We start from the raw sequence: 18,002 nt of genomic DNA, 5'->3' as shown, positions 1-18,002 counted from the left end.
TAGATGAAGAGGGGGAAAAAACTTCATGTGTGAGTGTTCAGTACAGCTCTAGAGCGTTTTATGCAATAATATGATTGAAAAATACATTAGATAAGACAGTAGATAAGAGTGACCAGCGTGAAGTGTGTGCGGTCCTGACTTCTCCCTATAATGGCCTAAACAGACGGGGCTGCCCATCATGGCTTGCGTTGGTATTTCAGCTGGTCCTGCTTTGTAGTCCTGACAGGTTCTGCTGGCAATGGGGGACATTTTTTTCTGATCTCAAATCTCTGGCAACTTCACTTTTGGAGGGTATGTCGTTGACTCCCTCCCTGACCCCTCCGCCTTTTAATTTTGGGGAAATTGTCAGTTTTGTCAGTTTAATGCGGGCGGCCATCATTAGCGGCTAGCACGACTCTCGACACGCGGACCCCTCCCGTTCCCCCGGGGCCGCGCGTGTAATGTCATCGGCGGTGTCAGCGGAGTTTAAGCGCTCCTGACGTCCTAATCGCTGGGGATGGGTGCGCGTCGGCACTCTCTGTATCTGTGAGTCCATCGCTGGCTTCTGCTTTCCGCCACACCGAGCAGTGAGGGGCGAGCCGGCTGGTGACGGACAGGCGTGCGGCATGTTGACATCCGCTCGCATTCATCAGCGTTTCCGAGCCCAGTGGCGCTCAGCGTGAATAACGCCTCCACGGGGGGGGGGGGGGGGGGGGAGACTGCGGGGGGGGGTACCGCAGCAAAACTGCATGAGAAACAGTTTTAAGACAAAAGCTCGTAGGGTTGCTGTGTGTTTTATGAATGAATTTCTTTCTTTCCTCCTGTGGCATGTGTGCGTTATCGGCTGCCTCTGGCTGTGTGCGTCCGTGTGTGTCTGTCTGTCTTTCTGTCTCTGTCAAGTTTCATCATGTAAAAATAAAATTCTGAATCTGTGGAGGCATCAACTCTGAGTTAAATATGCATCATTGGCACCTGCATCTTATTTAAAGAATGAAAGGGTCAGGTTTACATAAACTTTGTGAATCATCAAATTCACCATAGTGTTCTCATGTCTTACCAGCACGTCTCTGACAGGACAAATGTAAGGCTTCATGGTGTATGTATTTTGTCGTATTGCTTTGTGCTTAGTGGATGAAAGTTTGAACATGACACCGAAAACTGAGGGCACCCACAGCTGTGACCTCAGCTCTGGTAATGACCTTTAAATGCTCACTTTGGATTATATATGAACGCCTTTGTTCCAAGCATCTAATAAATGATTCTTTCTCGAATGAGACACTTGAAAATTATTATTGCAAGCAATATAAGGTAATGGGTAGCCATTACTCTCTCTGCTGTCTGTGCTTCTGTGCATTGCCTGCTCTTGAAATATGATGCATCTACTGTACTTAGCAGGCACTTAATATCAGAAAGTGCCATGTTTATAATGATTTATAATTGCCACAATAAATGTGCATTGTAGACATAACGTCTTGGGTTGTTCAGTCGGTAATTATCTCATGTTACTTATTCAGACTGTTGAGGCTTAGGGAAAGGCTTCCTTTGCAAGGCTAGTGGGTGCTCTCACTGTTTCTGGTCCTGTGTTGCTAGTCACAATGGAACTGCTTTTTGCATTTCCTGAAGAAGAATTCTCAGTGGCAGCATGTACCATTTAATTTTTAATTTTGTGTGATACATGTATTCCATCTATTTCTACTGTCACTTAAAATGTAGTTGATTAAATTAAGTGCCCAAACTGAGAGGTTTGGGGACATCTCTGATACACTCGTGGAGCCTGACATTGGAATATTTTCAGACACACATGTGGCTAAGATTTGCTATAGGTCAAGTTTTCCACGCTTCTGGGTGTTAGCTCAATAGTTACTCTGTTCTGAGGGTGGGATTTTAAGATGCAGATCATGTTTGTGAATATGTGGTTTGTAAGATATATGGTTCTAGAGTGTTGTTTTAGACTAAAGTCAAATTTAAAAAAAACTAAATTGCTGACTTTGGAGTGCCTCCCATTGGACTAATTTGGGGTTTGTTTGTGAAGCCCAAAAGCCAGGCACTTAAAGGCTGTTATGTATTCAATATAAATATCTGCATTCACAGAATGTGTTTTTTTTTGACATAACAATACTGGTCCCATGTGGTTCAGTCATTCTACTTAAATTACAGTCTCAAGTGGCTGCACCTTTCAAAGCGGAGTACACTTCTCATCCACTAGGGGAGAGCCAGCAAGGCTAGCTATGCATTGGAGGTATTTATTTGTACTCCCTCAAAATAACTATGATAAGGTAGCAGTAGTTTTAGCAGCAAATGTAAACACAATATCAAAACATAAAAAGAGACCTTGATCTTTTTTCTCAAGGTGGAGAGAGCGATCCAGATATAGCTAACACGAAAGAAGGCGTTTGGCCCTGGGGGAGATGGTGGCTGCTTTAGGTATTCAGTTTGGAATGCTTCTGATGTTACTTGTAGCTAGCTAACTGTGCTACTCAGAAGCTTGGTAACTTAAAATTGAATTGTAGATGATGGGCAGAAACTGAGAAACTAATCACAATGAAGCCAGCTGTTATCGGTTTCACACAAATGCACTTGTAAGTGACATCCTAACTAATGGCTAATTTTCACTGATAACTGTAAACCGGAATTAGAGATTCATTAGACATCTTGTAACACTAAAAACATTGCAAATGGACTTGAAACAAACTTGTCAAAACAATCATCCTTGACTAAAAGAGGCAAAATGCTGCACATTTTTGCCACAAGACCCCATTATGACATACCCCCAGAAACTATGCTAAACCAAATACACCACCATCGCTGCCATGCTGAGGTCACATGGATCTGAACATACATTTCCCAATGATAAAAAAAACAGATACATTCAGTACTTTTATCACATAAAAATATTCATAGTTATATGTTAATACTATGGTCTGTTCAGACCGCAAGCATGTCCCCCCCCCCCCCCACACACACACACACCCCACCCAAAAAAAAAACAGACAGTTTTATTCATGACCCCACTGTTCTTATTTTGTGTATGCTCCTTTGGCTTTGATGCAACAGAGAAGACTCTTCCTGTAGTCTTTTATGAGATTCCAGCCGATCACTGGGGGCTGTTCCCTTTTTCCCCTCAGCTTCTCCTCACAGATTCCTCCAGCTTCTTCAGAGTTCTCCGTTTTTCCCTTGTGAACCCGCGTTCTTCGCTTTGAACCACAAACGTCCTATCAGATCCGGCTTTCGGGCATTTCTGATGACCAGCACAGAATCTAGATTTACTGTTAGCTGAAGTATTTCTTGGTGGACTGGCCTTGTTTTGGCCATTAGCATGCTGGATTGACCTTTTTTATACCAGCCTTCAGCTTATTAGCACATGGAGCCAGAATTTTAGCTGTTGTTCCATAGTATGAATATGAATCCATTGTTCCCTTGATTCTGAAAATGGCCCAAGGACTGGACCTTGGAAAAACATAAGTCCACCTACATATTAAAAAGAAGGAATGATGATTTCTGCAACACAAAATGTTTTTTTATTTTTGCCCCGATCCTTTCAGCTAGGAGAACATCCTTAAATTGACCACAAAGCGTGGAAGCAGCAGTAGCCTTGAAATTTTTTGGACACTAAAGTAGAAACTGGCAGCTTTTTTTGGTTGTTTTGTTTTTTTTTTTTATAGCCACCACCCAACTTGTGGAGGCCAGTGAACCTAAAATTTTCAGACTTTCTCTGAGGTTCGTTCCATAAGTTTCTTTTAACATCCACTGTGGGCATTGTGTGGCAAGTGCAAACAAGGTGATGTTGGGCTTCAATTTACATTTTTTACAATGTAATAACAATGACCTCCACAGACATTCATTCCTTTGATAAACTGTAAAACAAAGATAAATATGCCATTGGGCAAAATACATCTAGATTACAGACTTTTAGTTATTCATGCAGAAAATGGAGTGCTTTCACGTTCACTCTATTGAATGAATCAAGTGTTCATGCTTTTTCAAGGGGGTGAATACGTTTGAATCCATGTGCTAAAAGCGGGGGAACTTTGCAGTGAAGACCTTTTCAGTAACGGAGCAAAGGCGTAACACGGCTGTGACTGCACGGCTGGTATGGAATTCAATGTTTGAGATGTAAAAGCACATGATAGAGTTTTCATTCTCTCATGGCTCTGTCTGTTCTCATTCAGGTATCCACTCAGTAGAAAAGTGGGCACCTGAATGGTGTCACACACACACACAGACACACAGACAGACAGACACACACACAGACACACACAGACAGACAGACACACACAGACAGACAGACACACACAGACAGACAGACACACACAGACAGACAGACACACACACACACAGACACACACACACACACGGACACACACACACACACGGACACACACAGACACACACACACACACGGACACACACACACAGACACACACACACACACGGACACACACACACACAGACACACACACACAGACACACACACACACACACACGGACAGACACACACACACGCACACACGGACAGACACACACACACGCACACAGACACACAGGCACACGCACACGCACACAGACACGCACACACGCACACACGCACACACACGCACACACGGACAGACACACACGCACACACGGACAGACACACACACACACACACGGACAGACACACACACACACACACGCACACACGGACAGACACACACGCACACGCACACACGGACACACACACACACACACACGCACACACACACACGGACACACACACGCACACACACACGGACACACACACGCACACACACACGGACACACACACACACACACACACACACACACATACACGGACAGACACACACGCACGCACGCGCACACACACACACACACACACACATACATACACGGACAGACACACACGCACGCACGCGCACACACACGCACACACACACACACACATACATACACGGACAGACACACACGCACGCACGCACGCACGCGCACACACACACGCACACACGCACACACATACATACATACATACATACATACATACATACACGGACAGACACACGCACACACACACACACGCACGCACACACACACACACGCACACACGGACAGACACACGCACACATATACACACACATATACATACACATACCCATGCACACGCACATACACACACAGACACATGCACGCATACTTGCATACACACACACACAGACATAGAGACAGACACACACACACACACACACACACGCACACCACATGTTTCATGTGTTTTCAGAGAGTGTGCTTTAGTAACCACAGACAGGCTGGGGAAAATGTCACAGCCAGACACTTGTCAGTGTTCCTGTGAGAGCATCCAGGTGAAGGAAGCAGACTGCTCTATCAGTGAAGGATGGATCAAGTTTAAAAAAAAAAAAAAAAAAAAAAAAAAACAGCCAATGAGTGTTTACCAGATGGAAATGATTATAGTTCTGTCACTGCGGGCAACACACATGTGCAGTGTCCTGTCTGAGGACAGCGTTGTGAATATTACCGCCATTAGAAACGGTGAGTCTTGTCGTGGGAAAGTGAGCCGCTGAGTGACGGGTGGGCCACTTCGGTGGCCTGTGACGTGTGAGATAATGCCAGTCTCCTTTCTGTCTGCACCAGACCGGCGGAGATCCGGCTCTTATGGTCACACTGGTGTAGAATACCTGGGCCTGTCTCCTGAACTAGGATAGGGCATGATACTCTGCTGATGCTTCACGTCTACTTCTGATGAGAACATGAAATAAAGGTTTTAGAGGTAAAGCGAGCAAATTATTTGCAAGGAAAGCCCAAAGAACATGTTTGAAGAGACGTACCGAGCACATGCCAAACCTTTAAAAGGCTTGGTACATCCAAGCAAATGCTCTCCCTTGTTCATAGAACCATGCCAGGTGCATTTTGATTTTTACATAACTCACTGATGACCATTCTATCAGAGTTGAAAAGGCTTAGCTGTGCAAGCATTTACCGTGTTCCACTGAGAAATCCTTGAATGTTGTAGTGATCACTTTGGTTAGATCCGCTCTGGGAACGCGCAGTGTGTCAGTGTTGTCTTATCCTTATTGTGACAGGTGGCGGTTGAGCAGTGGCTTTACTGCTCTGAATTGCTCAGTCCTGAACATTTGTGGAGGAATCTGTTGTTCATAACAATCATGAAACATTTTTACAAAAAGGTGAGGAAATTTTAATCGGAGATCTGTTTTCTGAAGAGACTTTACTATAAGTTCTAGCAGGCTTCCACACAAGGGCACAGAAACAACATATGGAAAGGAAGTTCTCTTCCACAGTGATTAATATGTATAAGGTCAGTAAGGGAAGACCATGCAGGACAGTTGTTCATGAAAAGCATTCACACTGGGCGCTATGCATGTATCTAGCATCTTGTTTTTCCCTCCAGCAAAGCAAAAGACTACATGTAATGAATTTGTTTTTCTGTATCCTTCTGAAATGATACCATCCTCAGATCAGAATTGTGTAATGGTGAATAAGACGTCTAATTTAACACTGCAAATTGCACCACTGGTGAAAACTCTGCATGACCCTCCAAATGCAATTTTTACTTCTTTATTTTTGGTTTTGCGTGTGTAATACATACTCAGGTTGCACGATGAAAACCTCGAATGTTTTTATTTTTTTATCCCCAAATAAAAAAAAAAATCGTGACATAATGTTTTGTCTTCTGTAGACAGATGTTATTTTTAATTACTTTCCCCACTGAGAGTTGTCAGACAACCTCACATAATTGTTTGAATTACAAGTTTCCAGCTTCCTAAGGTTACTAACCACTCAACCACTCAGCTTTTGTTCCACCGAGTACTCGGAGTTATCCTTTGGATTGAAATGAAGTCTTTCTGCGCTCAAACCTAGAATTATGCCTGCTTTTGTGTTTGTTACAGCGCATTAGCTACTCTTCCTGTGAAGATTATTTTGAATGCCATTAGCGGCTCTGCCCACAGCCAGCCAGTGCTCCAAACATTGTTTAATGTTCTAGTTTGTCCTCTTGATAAGCGAGCGAATAGCGGGTGGAATTTAATCGAGCTCTTCAAACGGAGAGCGGCGCTTGTTTTTATTTTGAGTTTCTGAAAAGAAAAGGACAGTCGACTGCAAGGGGGAAAAACGCAGAACCCTAAGAACAAATGAGTTTGTCAAAATTGCGTTTAGGGACTTTTCCCTTTTTTTCCCGATGCATTTTAGAGGACGTCAACGGAATGACAGCTATTGGTTGTAACGTTGAAAAAAAATCCAAAGGAGACCTTGAAGTGCACGGACAGACAGCAGCGTTGACAGTGTAGCAGAATGTTTAAAATTTGCGGGCTGCCTCATCAAAAGTATCATTTTCAAGTCACATTTACATACGACTGAAATTTAAACAAATGCTTCAAAATCTAACTTCATTTGTTCCGCTACCTTTGAGGTGTAACCCAGAACACTCATGATTTGGCAGGCGCTGCACGGCTTATGATAGTTTAATAAATGGCCTGATTTTAAATTAATCTTACCCAAAATCTATAACCATTTTCTTTATTACAGAAAATTTGAGTGCAAATTCTGCAGCACATTAAAATGAAGTGCAAATATTTGATAGCGCTTAAGTTCAGTCAATTAACCATAACACTGAAATGATGTGGACTGTGGTCTGACACTCATTTAAGGCTAATTAGTTAATTAATTGTATTTAGAGTGCTTAATTAAAATATTTTTGCAGTACAGAACTATGTGACTGCGGCAGGTTTGCTGCGTTATTTGGCGTGATGGTACCCGGGTTGTCACTTGCTGTGTGTTGGTTCGTTTGAATGCTGACAGAAACGCAGTCACGCCACGGCTGCAGGTCTCTGATCATCTCCAGCATCACAGTGACGCGTCGGGCCGCAGGATGGACGGATCAGAACAGCGAAAAAGACAGTGACACGTGCTCCCGTATGTGACCAATTAGGGGTTAAATAGAGGCTCCTGTTCTTAAGATCTGTTTGAATGACTACCGTGTAGATTTCCACATTAAGTCTAAATGGCTCTAACTCGATGTGGAAGATGAATCGGCTCCAGCCGACAGATTCCCATTGCATATTGAATTAGGTGTTTTTCCCTTGAAATATTTCAAGTTAATTATGGTATGAATATGTGTTTGAGTTTTCGTCCCTAAACGCTGTGCCTGTCTAGTTGTGTACGTTGCACTTTATTTAAATAACATCTCTGTTGTCAAAAGAGGCTCTCCGGCATGCCCGGGTACAATCTAAAATGAAAAGCTCTCATAATAATGTTTACATCGGCTGATGAAAATCCCAGCGCTGTAATGATCAGTAATTACACGTATTTTTCGCTCCGTTCTGAAGACAGACGCGTTTTTCCCCGCTTCAGCCCGCTGCTTGCGGCGCGGAGAGGGAAGCCCGGCTCGCTCACGGCTTAATTATGACATTACTAAACGCAGCAGTCTGCTGCGGTGCAGCAAACACTTCCAGCGCATAATCACGCCGAAGACTGACTTTAAAGAGCTCATTACAGTTATTTTTCTAAAGACCGCTTTATTAAACACAGTTACCTAATAAGCATCTTTGGTGGGGCAAATTGCTGAAAACAGTAATGAGTCTGATTAGCCCACGTTTCAATTACGACAGCTCACCCCCCCCCCCCCCCCCCCAAAAAAGGGGGGGGGGATTTGTGCCTTGATTCTTGGGAATCGTGCTGGAAGGCATTGCACACAAAAAAAAAACCTCACCGCCACCTCTATGCTTCTTCTCTACAGCACAGTAATGAATAGAGAACTGTGCAAGCGGCAGTCCAATTTACGCACTGGGAAATTGGCTGGACAGAGCGGAGGCGCAGTCGTGTTTGCTTAAAAACAGCAAAGGCCACCGAGATTAATAGTTCTCAAAAAGGTCAGCTTCTCCGTTTCTCTTGCTGCTTTGGTGATGACTGCACTAACAGAAATTACATGCAATACAAATTAAATGCAATACAAAGCGGTTTTTTTTTTTTAAGTCGCCGGTAGTGAGGTGGCTTTTTAAGTGTTTTAATTGACCATCTCCTTGTCACGATTTCCATTGCCTTTAAAGATGTAAGTTTTGTCACATTGTACATTCTGAAGCCAAACTGAATAAAGCTTTTATGATTTCTTATGATTTAATATTTGTGAAGCTATCAAATGATCAAGCCACAAATGTTTGTTTTGTACATTTTAAAGAACACTTGTATGTTGTTTATATTTCTGTATCATGTTTTATTTGATTGCCATAGTGCTGTATAATATATTCTAATATATATTGGTTCTAGGGTGATGTGATGTTACAATTGAGTAAATTTATTTTTTACCCATATTAGAGAATACAGTAACCCATAATTAACAAGTCTAATAAACACAGCTATTTATGTTTATTTTTTATTTATATGTGGACATATATTTTGAGGATATGAAAAATATTTTTAAAAGTCTTATTTTAAGTGGGTTAATGTTTTGTTGGGTTGGTTAGTTTTGCCAGTGGCAGTTAATTCATAAGATACTACCAGCCATATATGGAATAAAATAAGTAAATAGAAAGTACCTAGAATTAAGTGAAGTTTGCTAGCTGCTTTTCTTAAAGTCCTGCTTCACAGCTCCATATTAGCCGGGTGTGATGACTAACACATGTTGATGGCAGTTGTAAAAGTTGGAATTCAGACTGTCATTTTGAATGAGTGTAATCCTCATGTTTTCGCGCCTTAGGCAGCGCCAAGTGTTGTTTTAGGTGGTGAACTCTGAGGCCAAGGATCAGCGTTCATCTAATCAGCGTTAGGAATCACAACTGCTCTGAGTCGAATTTAAAATTTAAAAAAAATCCCGGTGTTTGTGGTGTCTGCGCTTTGTTAGTTACCTGTGCGGATAGAGTATATTCTCTAAAATATAAGGAATGAAAACGTGAATCTGTTGTTGCTTGAATAGCTGTAGATGCTGGTTTTTGAGGCTTCTGGCTTGAAATGTTGACCGCTGGATAAGGCTGAATCACACAAAGACCTTTTCAGGGCCCCGAGAGTTGCTAATCAGTGCAATTTGAGCTTAAGCCCTGGAGCCAATGAGGAAAAAAATCCACTAATGGAACATTCACTAATTACACCACAGCAAATGTGGAGGAAGAAAATTGCATATTTGTTTTCAGATGTGTGTGTGTGTGTGTGTGTGTGTGTGTGCGCGAGTGCGTGAGTGAGCACAGTGTGTGTGCGTGTTTATATGTATCCTGACTGCATGTGTTTATGTGTGCGTGTGTGTGTATGTGTGTGTGTGCACGCATGTGTGTTTACATGTTTATGTGTATCCTGAGTGTGCATGTGTGCGTGTGCTTGTGTCTGTGCTAGCATGTGTTTTTGAACAGGTGTGTGTTTCGATACCTGACTAACTGCATCTCTGAATATGCTTCTTTCCCTCCCTCAAATACCCCCACTCCCAGCTAGAGCTCTCCCTTTCACTCACACCCTCTTGCTCTCTCTCTCTCTCTGTCTCTCTCTCCCTCTCTCTCTCTGTCTCTCTCTCTCTCCCTCTCTCTCTCTGTCTCTCTCTCTCTCCCTCTCTCTCTCTGTCTCTCTCTCCCTCTCTCTCTCTGTCTCTCTCTCTCTGTCTCTCTCTCTCTGTCTCTCTCTCTGTCTCTCTCTCTCTCCCTCTATCTCTCTCTCTCCCTCCCCCTCCCCCCCCCCCCTCTCTCTCTCTCTCTCAGCCAGCATGCCAGCTCTGTGGTTTTTTTCTGCAGAATGCTGAACCTTGCTCCCTTGAGCAAGCCCAGCACAACATGAAGAGTTAGTTTGTGGATTCTTTAGCGCAGGCAGGAAGTGTTTTCAGCAGATGACTGACTGCCCGCTGCTGTGAAGAGAGGGCAGAATGGATTTTTTGCCACAGACCCTTATATTCTCTAATTGTCTCCAATACGTTTGTAATCGCGTCTCAGGTGGGAATCGGGCCTTAGCGGCTGACCGGGCATGGTCCTTCCACATTCCAACCATGTGGAGCGGTCAGTCAGACACGGTTTTATACAGAAAGGGCCTGTGGTTATTTCATCTCCTGCATTATGGTCTGTTCTGAATGTTTTAGAAGCTGTAAAATGAGGTCTGTGGGACTGTAGTCCATCTCTCAAAGCAAGGGTCTTTACCGAAACTAGTTATTTACTGGTTGTGTGTATTTGTGTGTGTATCTTTACAGTGGAGTGAAGTGGTAAGAGAGACAGCACCAGCTCATCTCATCCTCTGTCGGAGATGGAGGGATGCCTCTCTCTGTCTCTCTCTTCTTTCTCACCACGGCCACTCTCCACAAATCAGTGGTTTCTGACTCACTTGTGCTCTATTTAATGTCTTTTTTTTCCCATCTCCGTCTTGGTCCGTTTCCATTTCATTAAGCTTTTGATGCTCAGGGATCTGAACTGCACCTGGTAAAGTACCCTCAGCCAGAAGCACCTCTGCGATTGGTCGAAGTGGCCCTTTATGCAGATGAGGTGGAACAGAGAAAAGAAGCCATTTACTGCAAATGTATTGTAATTTGCAGGAGTGAGATGTGGAAGTGTGATTCAAGGGGAATCATCATTTTGTACTGTGTAAATGAAATAATTAGGATGTATTAGAACAGACCCACTGGACTCTCCTGAGTCACCTTAAAACAAATCTGTCCTCATTTCTTTGAGGAGTGAGGGAAGTTTGTGGTCTTTATGTATGAGATGAAACTCCATACCACCCCATAACTACTCTACGAGTTGCACCATGCAACTGAAAGGAAATGTTAAGCATCTAAATGTGTCCAACTGCTCATTAAAATCCATAAAAATGAAATGCAAGCTCTGTTTGAAGCCTGTGGAAGCTCAGCAGTTAATCAGGAGTTACTCCTTAAAAGTGCATTACTGCATGTTGTGATTAATTAGTGCCGTAACACAGCAACACAGATACAGTGGAGTTCTCCATCGCCTGATGTATGCAGGAGGGTGAGTGAGTTGGTGTGAAGGAAAGACAGGTGACGTTATTATAGAATCCATGCAACACTTCACATTTGTGCATTTGCCACGTGAAGATGACGAGTAAAGATTGTATCAAATACTCCACATTTAATCCAATGTCTAGCAGCCTCTAATATTTCAGAATTGTTTGTCAGTGTATGCATAAGTATCAACACTTTATCCAAAATAAAGTTATGAATGCATTACTTTGTTGATTTATTTGATATTACAGTTAGCATTAGAAAAGGATCATGTGCTCATTTAAATTAGTTTTATCCATTGGCCTGTCATATTGTATGCCCATGATCTTGTTTTATTCTCTTTGCACTTTAATATTTTAAGGTTATTTAGTACTATTAGCTGGTTAACCGCACGCCAGTGTAAAATATGTCAGTGGAAATGAAAAAACTCCCGATCAGGGTCAGTAAAGTAAAGTTAGTAAAGTAAAGCAGTAAAGTTAATGTCTGTGTTCTGAAATGAAAATTTAGCAGGAAAAGTATATTTCTGGAAATGCAGTATTTGGCAGCTCTCTCATCTAGCCGATGTTGCATCAGTGAGTCAGTGATGCAAGCGCTTTTTTTTACTCAGAGGGTTAAGCCGGCATCTGTTCTCCCCACGGGATGGGCGTATTACAGGGGCTGATTTTGATTTATCAGTAATTGATGGAGTTTGTGTGTGTGTGGCGTGTTCATCACTGTGCTCTTTGTCTTCTGCCTTTCTTAATCGTTAGCTTGGAAGCCTGACAGCCTGGCAGCCGTGGCAAGATTGTCTTTGACTAAAACCTTGTAAATTAACACAATTAGTGCAGCATCATCCTGCTAATTAGCTCCCGGAGTCTGGAGCGCCGGCTCAGCTATCGGCTGGGAAGAAGTCATGTGGGAATCGGCACGCTGCTCTGTTACCAAACAAACACGGTGCTGCATTCGCCATGTCTGAGCCCTGCACTGGACTGCACTACAGAGGTCTGTGAGTGTGTGAGTGTGTGTGCGTGCATGCGTGCGTGCGTGTGTATGCACATGTGTGCGTGTGTATGCACACGTGTGCATGCGTGTGTGTGTGCGCGTGCGTGTGTGTGCGCGTGCGTGTGTGTGTGCGCGTGCGTGTGTGTGTGCGTGTGCGTCTGTGTGTGCGCGTGCGTCTGTGTGTGCGTGTGTGTGTGTGTGTGTGTGTGTGTGTGTGTGTGTGTGTGTGTGAGAGCGTGTGTGTGTGTGCGGTAGTGTGTCAGGGAGAGAGGAGGTTGGGTCAGCAGTGGCACACGCCGGTCGCCTGGTGACAGATGCTGGGTTGCACCTACGTTGTCCTCCGTCACCCGGTTCATGCCGGGGGCGGGCGATTCGGTGGACACATCGCAGCGTGACAGAGAGGGGGTGTAACTGAGGCTCCTGCTGCACGTCAGCAGCAGAGTGCGTGTGCCACGCCCCGACCACGGCGTGACCCGTGTCCCCTCAGTGTGTCCCGAAACGCGATCACCGCCAGATCACCCCATCCTGCGCCGTGGAAACCGTGCACGACAGTGTCCGAGGCAACGGTTTATACACAGCCGCTCTCATTTGCAGATGAAGGCTGGGATTAAGCGGGATGGTATCTGTCGAGACCCGGAGACAGAGGAGAGGAGTGTACTGATACGGAGGCGAGTGGGGCCTGTGTGTTTCTTACCGCCAGACGCCGCTCCCGCAGGCTGAGGGGAGGCCGTTGTAATTCATGCCGGGCTGTGGGGGCTTTGCAGTGATGAAGGCAGCCGAGCGCTGCCCGGGAGATTGCTTTGCAGCACTCCGCGGAGCAGATTTGAAACCGTCTCGGGCCGCTTTAGATGAGACTTGGATTATAGAGTGACCCGCGATGTCTGTGTCACATTGTTCTGCGCGGGGTGCATTACAGTGCGCTAACTAGGTGCTAGGTCCCCGAATCTCGGCGCCGTCCCTGATGCCGTCTGTCAGAGGCGCCTCTTACTCGGGCGAGAAGGCCGAGGCAGGAGGAGCACCCAGGCTTTGCTTGTCACTTCTGGAAGATTCCAACTCTGTCTTTAAATGGCACCCCTGATTCTCCCCTGAAAGCTTCTCAGCGATTCACCACGTCTTTATCTGACGGCTACATCTTATTTTTGTGGGAAGATGATTTGATCAATTAAGTCAATAGCTATTTGAAAAAAAAGCTTCAGGGGAGGTGTTAAGTACCAACAGACCAAATGACCCTTGCAAAAAAAAAAAAAAAGCTCAGTGTTTTCCTCTGTGCAGTTGCCCTTGGCCTGAGTATCTCAGAATCAGTTGCCTTTTTAAGGTAGGGAGATCAATAGAATAGTCATTTACTGAAGCGCTAATCTCACTGCATTTCACCTTTTCTTGGTGTCTGTTCATGTGGAGTGTGTTGCGGTGAAGGAGGCCTTTGGCGAGTTTAAAACCCACCCTGGTAAAAATAAATCTAAAATATTATTATATTAAATATGGTTTCTTTGTTGTTGGGATTTCAGGCATAAAGATGCAGTGGACCCCCGAGCACGCCCAGTGGGCTGAACAGCACTTTGACGTCAGCTCTACCACCCGGTCCCCGGCTCACAAAGCCGAGGCCTACCGGGGCCACCTGCAGCGCACCTACCAGTACGCCTGGGCCAATGACGACATCTCCGCGCTCACCGCCTCCAACCTCCTCAAGAAGTACGCCGAGAAGTACTCGGGCATCCTGGAGGGCTCGGGCGAGAGGGCCCTGCTGGGCTCCTACCCCGACGGTGCCCCACCCGTCCCCAACGGGAGGAAGTCAGAGGGCGACTCCTGGCAGGAGGGGGTCTACCCCATGAGCTGCGGTCCCGACGTCATTCCGGCCAGCAAAGCCGGGGCACCGGCCGATGTCTCCGCCGGGCTGGGGGGGTCGCCGAACCTGGCGGAGGCTGGCTACTCCAGCAGCAGCTGCGCCAGCTTGCACTCGGGGCTGGCGTCTCAGGAATACGTGGCGGGTTACAACGGCTCCTACCTGCAGTCGGGCTACAGCGGGCAGCCCGCCCCGGCCCTGCCCTCCCCACACCCTTCCCCCCTGCACAGCGCGGGACTCCTCCAGGCGCCTCCTCCCCCTCCTCCGCCCCCTCCCCCCACGCTGGTGCCCGGCTACAACACCGGGTCCCCCAACCTCTCGGGCTACAACTACCCCCCGGCGGGGTACCACCCCCAGACTGCCGTGGCCCCCGGGTATAGCCCTGGCGGGGCGCCCCCTCCCTCGGCATATTTACCGTCAGGTATCGCCGCCCCCACCCCCCTCCCTCCCTCTACCCTCCCCGGCTACACCTACCAGTCACATAACCTTGCACCGATCGCACCCACACCTTTGAACAGCAGCTCGGCCAACTCTCTAAAAAGAAAAGCATTTTACATGACAGGGCAAGGAGACATGGACTCCAGTTATGGAAATTTCAGCTACAGCCAGCAGCGCTCGACTCAGAGCCCAATGTACCGGCCGCCAGACAGCGGCGCCTCAAACGCGGGCCGCGGAAACGGCTTTGACAGAAGTGCTGAGGCGGCGTCTTTGGCGTTTAAGCCGACGAAGCAGCTGATGGCCTCAGAGCAGCAGAGGAAGTTCGGTGGTCAGTCGGGCAGGGCGATGACGCCGCCGTCCTTCGCCCCGGCCAAGGGCTCCCTGGGTGGGGCCAGGTCGGGCGGCGAGGCGTTCGGGAAGTTCACGTCCCCCGTCATGGGCGAGCACGGCGACGAGCGAGGGCAGCACCTCCCCCACGCCGCCGCTGCCGCCGCCCCCCCAGGCTCAGCTACCTCATCTGCCCACCCCGCCGAGGAGCAGCTGAAGAACAGCGACCCCCGTCTGGTGGAGCTGGTGATGGCTGAGATCGTCCAGCAGCTCCCCCCGGTGGACTGGGGCGACATCGCGGGCCTGGAGCTGGCCAAAGCCGCGGTGAAGGAGGAGGTGCTGTGGCCCATGCTGAGGCCAGACGTGTTCGGCGGCCTGGCGGTCCTGCCTCGCAGTATCCTCCTCTTCGGACCTCAGGGAACCGGCAGGACACTGCTGGCCCGCTGCATCGCCAGCCAGCTGGGGGCGACCTTCCTCCGGCTCAGCGGCTCCGCCCTGGTGACCAAGTGGCTGGGGGAGGGCGAGAAGGTGGTGCAGGCCTCCTTTCTGGTGGCACGTTGCCGGCAGCCGGCCGTGGTGTTCGTCAGCGAGGTGGACGCGGTGCTGGCGGCCCAGCCGGGAGAGGACGGTCCCACCAACCGCGTCAAGAGCGAGCTCCTCATGCAGCTGGACGCGGTGCTGACGTCCGCCGACGACCACGTCCTGGTGGTCTGCTCCACCAGCAAGCCCGAGGACATCGACGAGTCCCTCCGACGCTACTTCATGAAGAGGCTGTTCGTGCCGCTGCCCGACAGCACAGCCAGACACCAGATAATCAGCCAGCTGCTCTCACAGCACAACTACTGCCTCAGCGACAAGGAGGTTGCACTGCTGGTCCAGCGGACGGAGGGCTTCTCTGGGCTGGACGTGACCCGGCTGTGCCAGGAGGCGGTGGTGGGCCCGCTTCATGGCGTGCCCGGCGCCGAGCTCGGACCTATCCTGCCCGGCCAGATCCGGCCCGTCACCTACCAGGACTTCGAGAACGCGCTTTGCAAAGTGCAGCCCAGCATATCGCAGAAAGAACTCGACACGTACACGGAGTGGAACAAAACATTCGGGTGCGGTCAATGAAAAAGAGGGACGGAGAGAGAGAGAAAGAGAGGGAGCGAGAGAAAGGAAGATACGAGAACGGGCAGGAAAACCCGTTAGAAAGAAAGAGGGAGAAAGGACAGGATCCTCTCACTGCGGTGGAGGAGAGCGGACGGCGGTAACCGTGGCACCCCGTGAAGGCGCCGGAACAGACTGGAAAGGACTGCGCTTTAGATACCGAGAGCCGGTGATCTGCAAGTGACAGACACAGAAATCTTCTCGGGATGCTCGATACTGCTGAAGCCAGCATCACTTACAAAAGGTGCAAGTGGGGCGGCTTGGAGTGGCTGGGAGCCCTTGTGTGTGTATATATCATTCTGCTGTTCTTGAGATTCTGTTGCTATCAAGTGCCTCAAGTGGTGCTTTATGATTTTGTATTATTATTTGTTTGCCTCACAATCGACATTGGTGGCATGTGCTAATATAAAGAGCTTTAACTCCAAACACAAGACTAAAACTAGAAATTTTTTGCTGTTTTAGGAGACAGTCTGATTTTTGCCATTGCAAAGAGCAACAGTATTCCTCAACTGGGTCTGTTCTGCAGAGTCATTCAGGAGCAGGAGAAGATGCTTAGGGTAACTCTAATCTAGGACCCTAATCTGTAATCTTCGTTTCCTCTAAATGATCTGCCTGCAAAAACTCAGGAAAGCGATTGTGATTTGTACAGTACCTCATATGATTGTGTGGAAAGCACTACGTACTGCTGAGAGCGTAAGGCAAGGCTTCTGAATTTACACGATCTGAAAACATAGGTTTACCTCAACAGGCTTGATAGGAAATGGCAAGATGATGACGATGAATGTACCAGATATATTCTGGAGAGACGGGACAAAGTCAATAGTAAAGTTTTTTTTTTTTTTTTTTTTTTTTTTTTCCCCAAGAATTAAAGTGAAGAATTTTTATTGTTAGCATAGATTTTATTTGACATGCAGCCAGAATTGAGGCCCAATTTTGTTTTGTTTTGTTTTTATTTTGCTCTAATTCCCAAAATGTGTATCAAATGGTGATACCAAACCTCAGCCTTCAGCTGCAGTGCAGAGGAAGTGTGTGTGTTAAAGAGATGGGCAGAGTTGATTAAACTGAGGTGAGACTAGCAAACACGATCCACAGGAAAAAAAAGAAAAAGAGAAAACAAACTGATTTCAGAAGGCCAATCATATCCGCCTGCCTCTTTTGTGTCCCTGCTACAGTGAGGGCAGGCAGAGACCTTGTGTCAGAGCAGGAACCAAATTAATATTTAAGCCGGCCACTGGCGTGTACGAAATGAGCACCTTGGGGTTGAGAAGGAGAACCCGATCTCCCGAAACGATGTAAAAGCAGTTTCTGAGGGGCGTGACTCCCCATTCCGCTGCTGCTGTTTGGTCACGC

The 18,002-nt window shown here is 46.9% G+C and overlaps 1 protein-coding gene across 3 annotated transcripts in view; it reads left to right on the top strand.

Annotated features, from left to right (window-relative positions):
* The window catches only part of LOC118789477 (fidgetin-like), a 48,608-nt gene extending 31,851 nt beyond the window's left edge, over window positions 1–16,757 (top strand). For 2 of the 3 annotated variants that reach the window (XM_036545916.1, XM_036545917.1), the window contains one exon: window positions 14,407–16,757. In XM_036545916.1, the coding sequence (XP_036401809.1) occupies window positions 14,407–16,616 (2,210 nt within the window). In that variant the 3' untranslated portion in view covers window positions 16,617–16,757. Of the gene's footprint in view, window positions 1–12,445; window positions 12,462–14,406 lie in introns of those variants that run through there. The other variant, XM_036545919.1, reaches the window with a different exon arrangement.
* Window positions 16,758–18,002: the final 1,245 nt, after the last annotated feature.

This window comes from Megalops cyprinoides, chromosome 14 (assembly GCF_013368585.1).
Source record: "Megalops cyprinoides isolate fMegCyp1 chromosome 14, fMegCyp1.pri, whole genome shotgun sequence".
Taxonomy (NCBI): domain Eukaryota; kingdom Metazoa; phylum Chordata; class Actinopteri; order Elopiformes; family Megalopidae; genus Megalops; species Megalops cyprinoides.
This window is presented reverse-complemented; position numbering and strand designations above follow the sequence as displayed.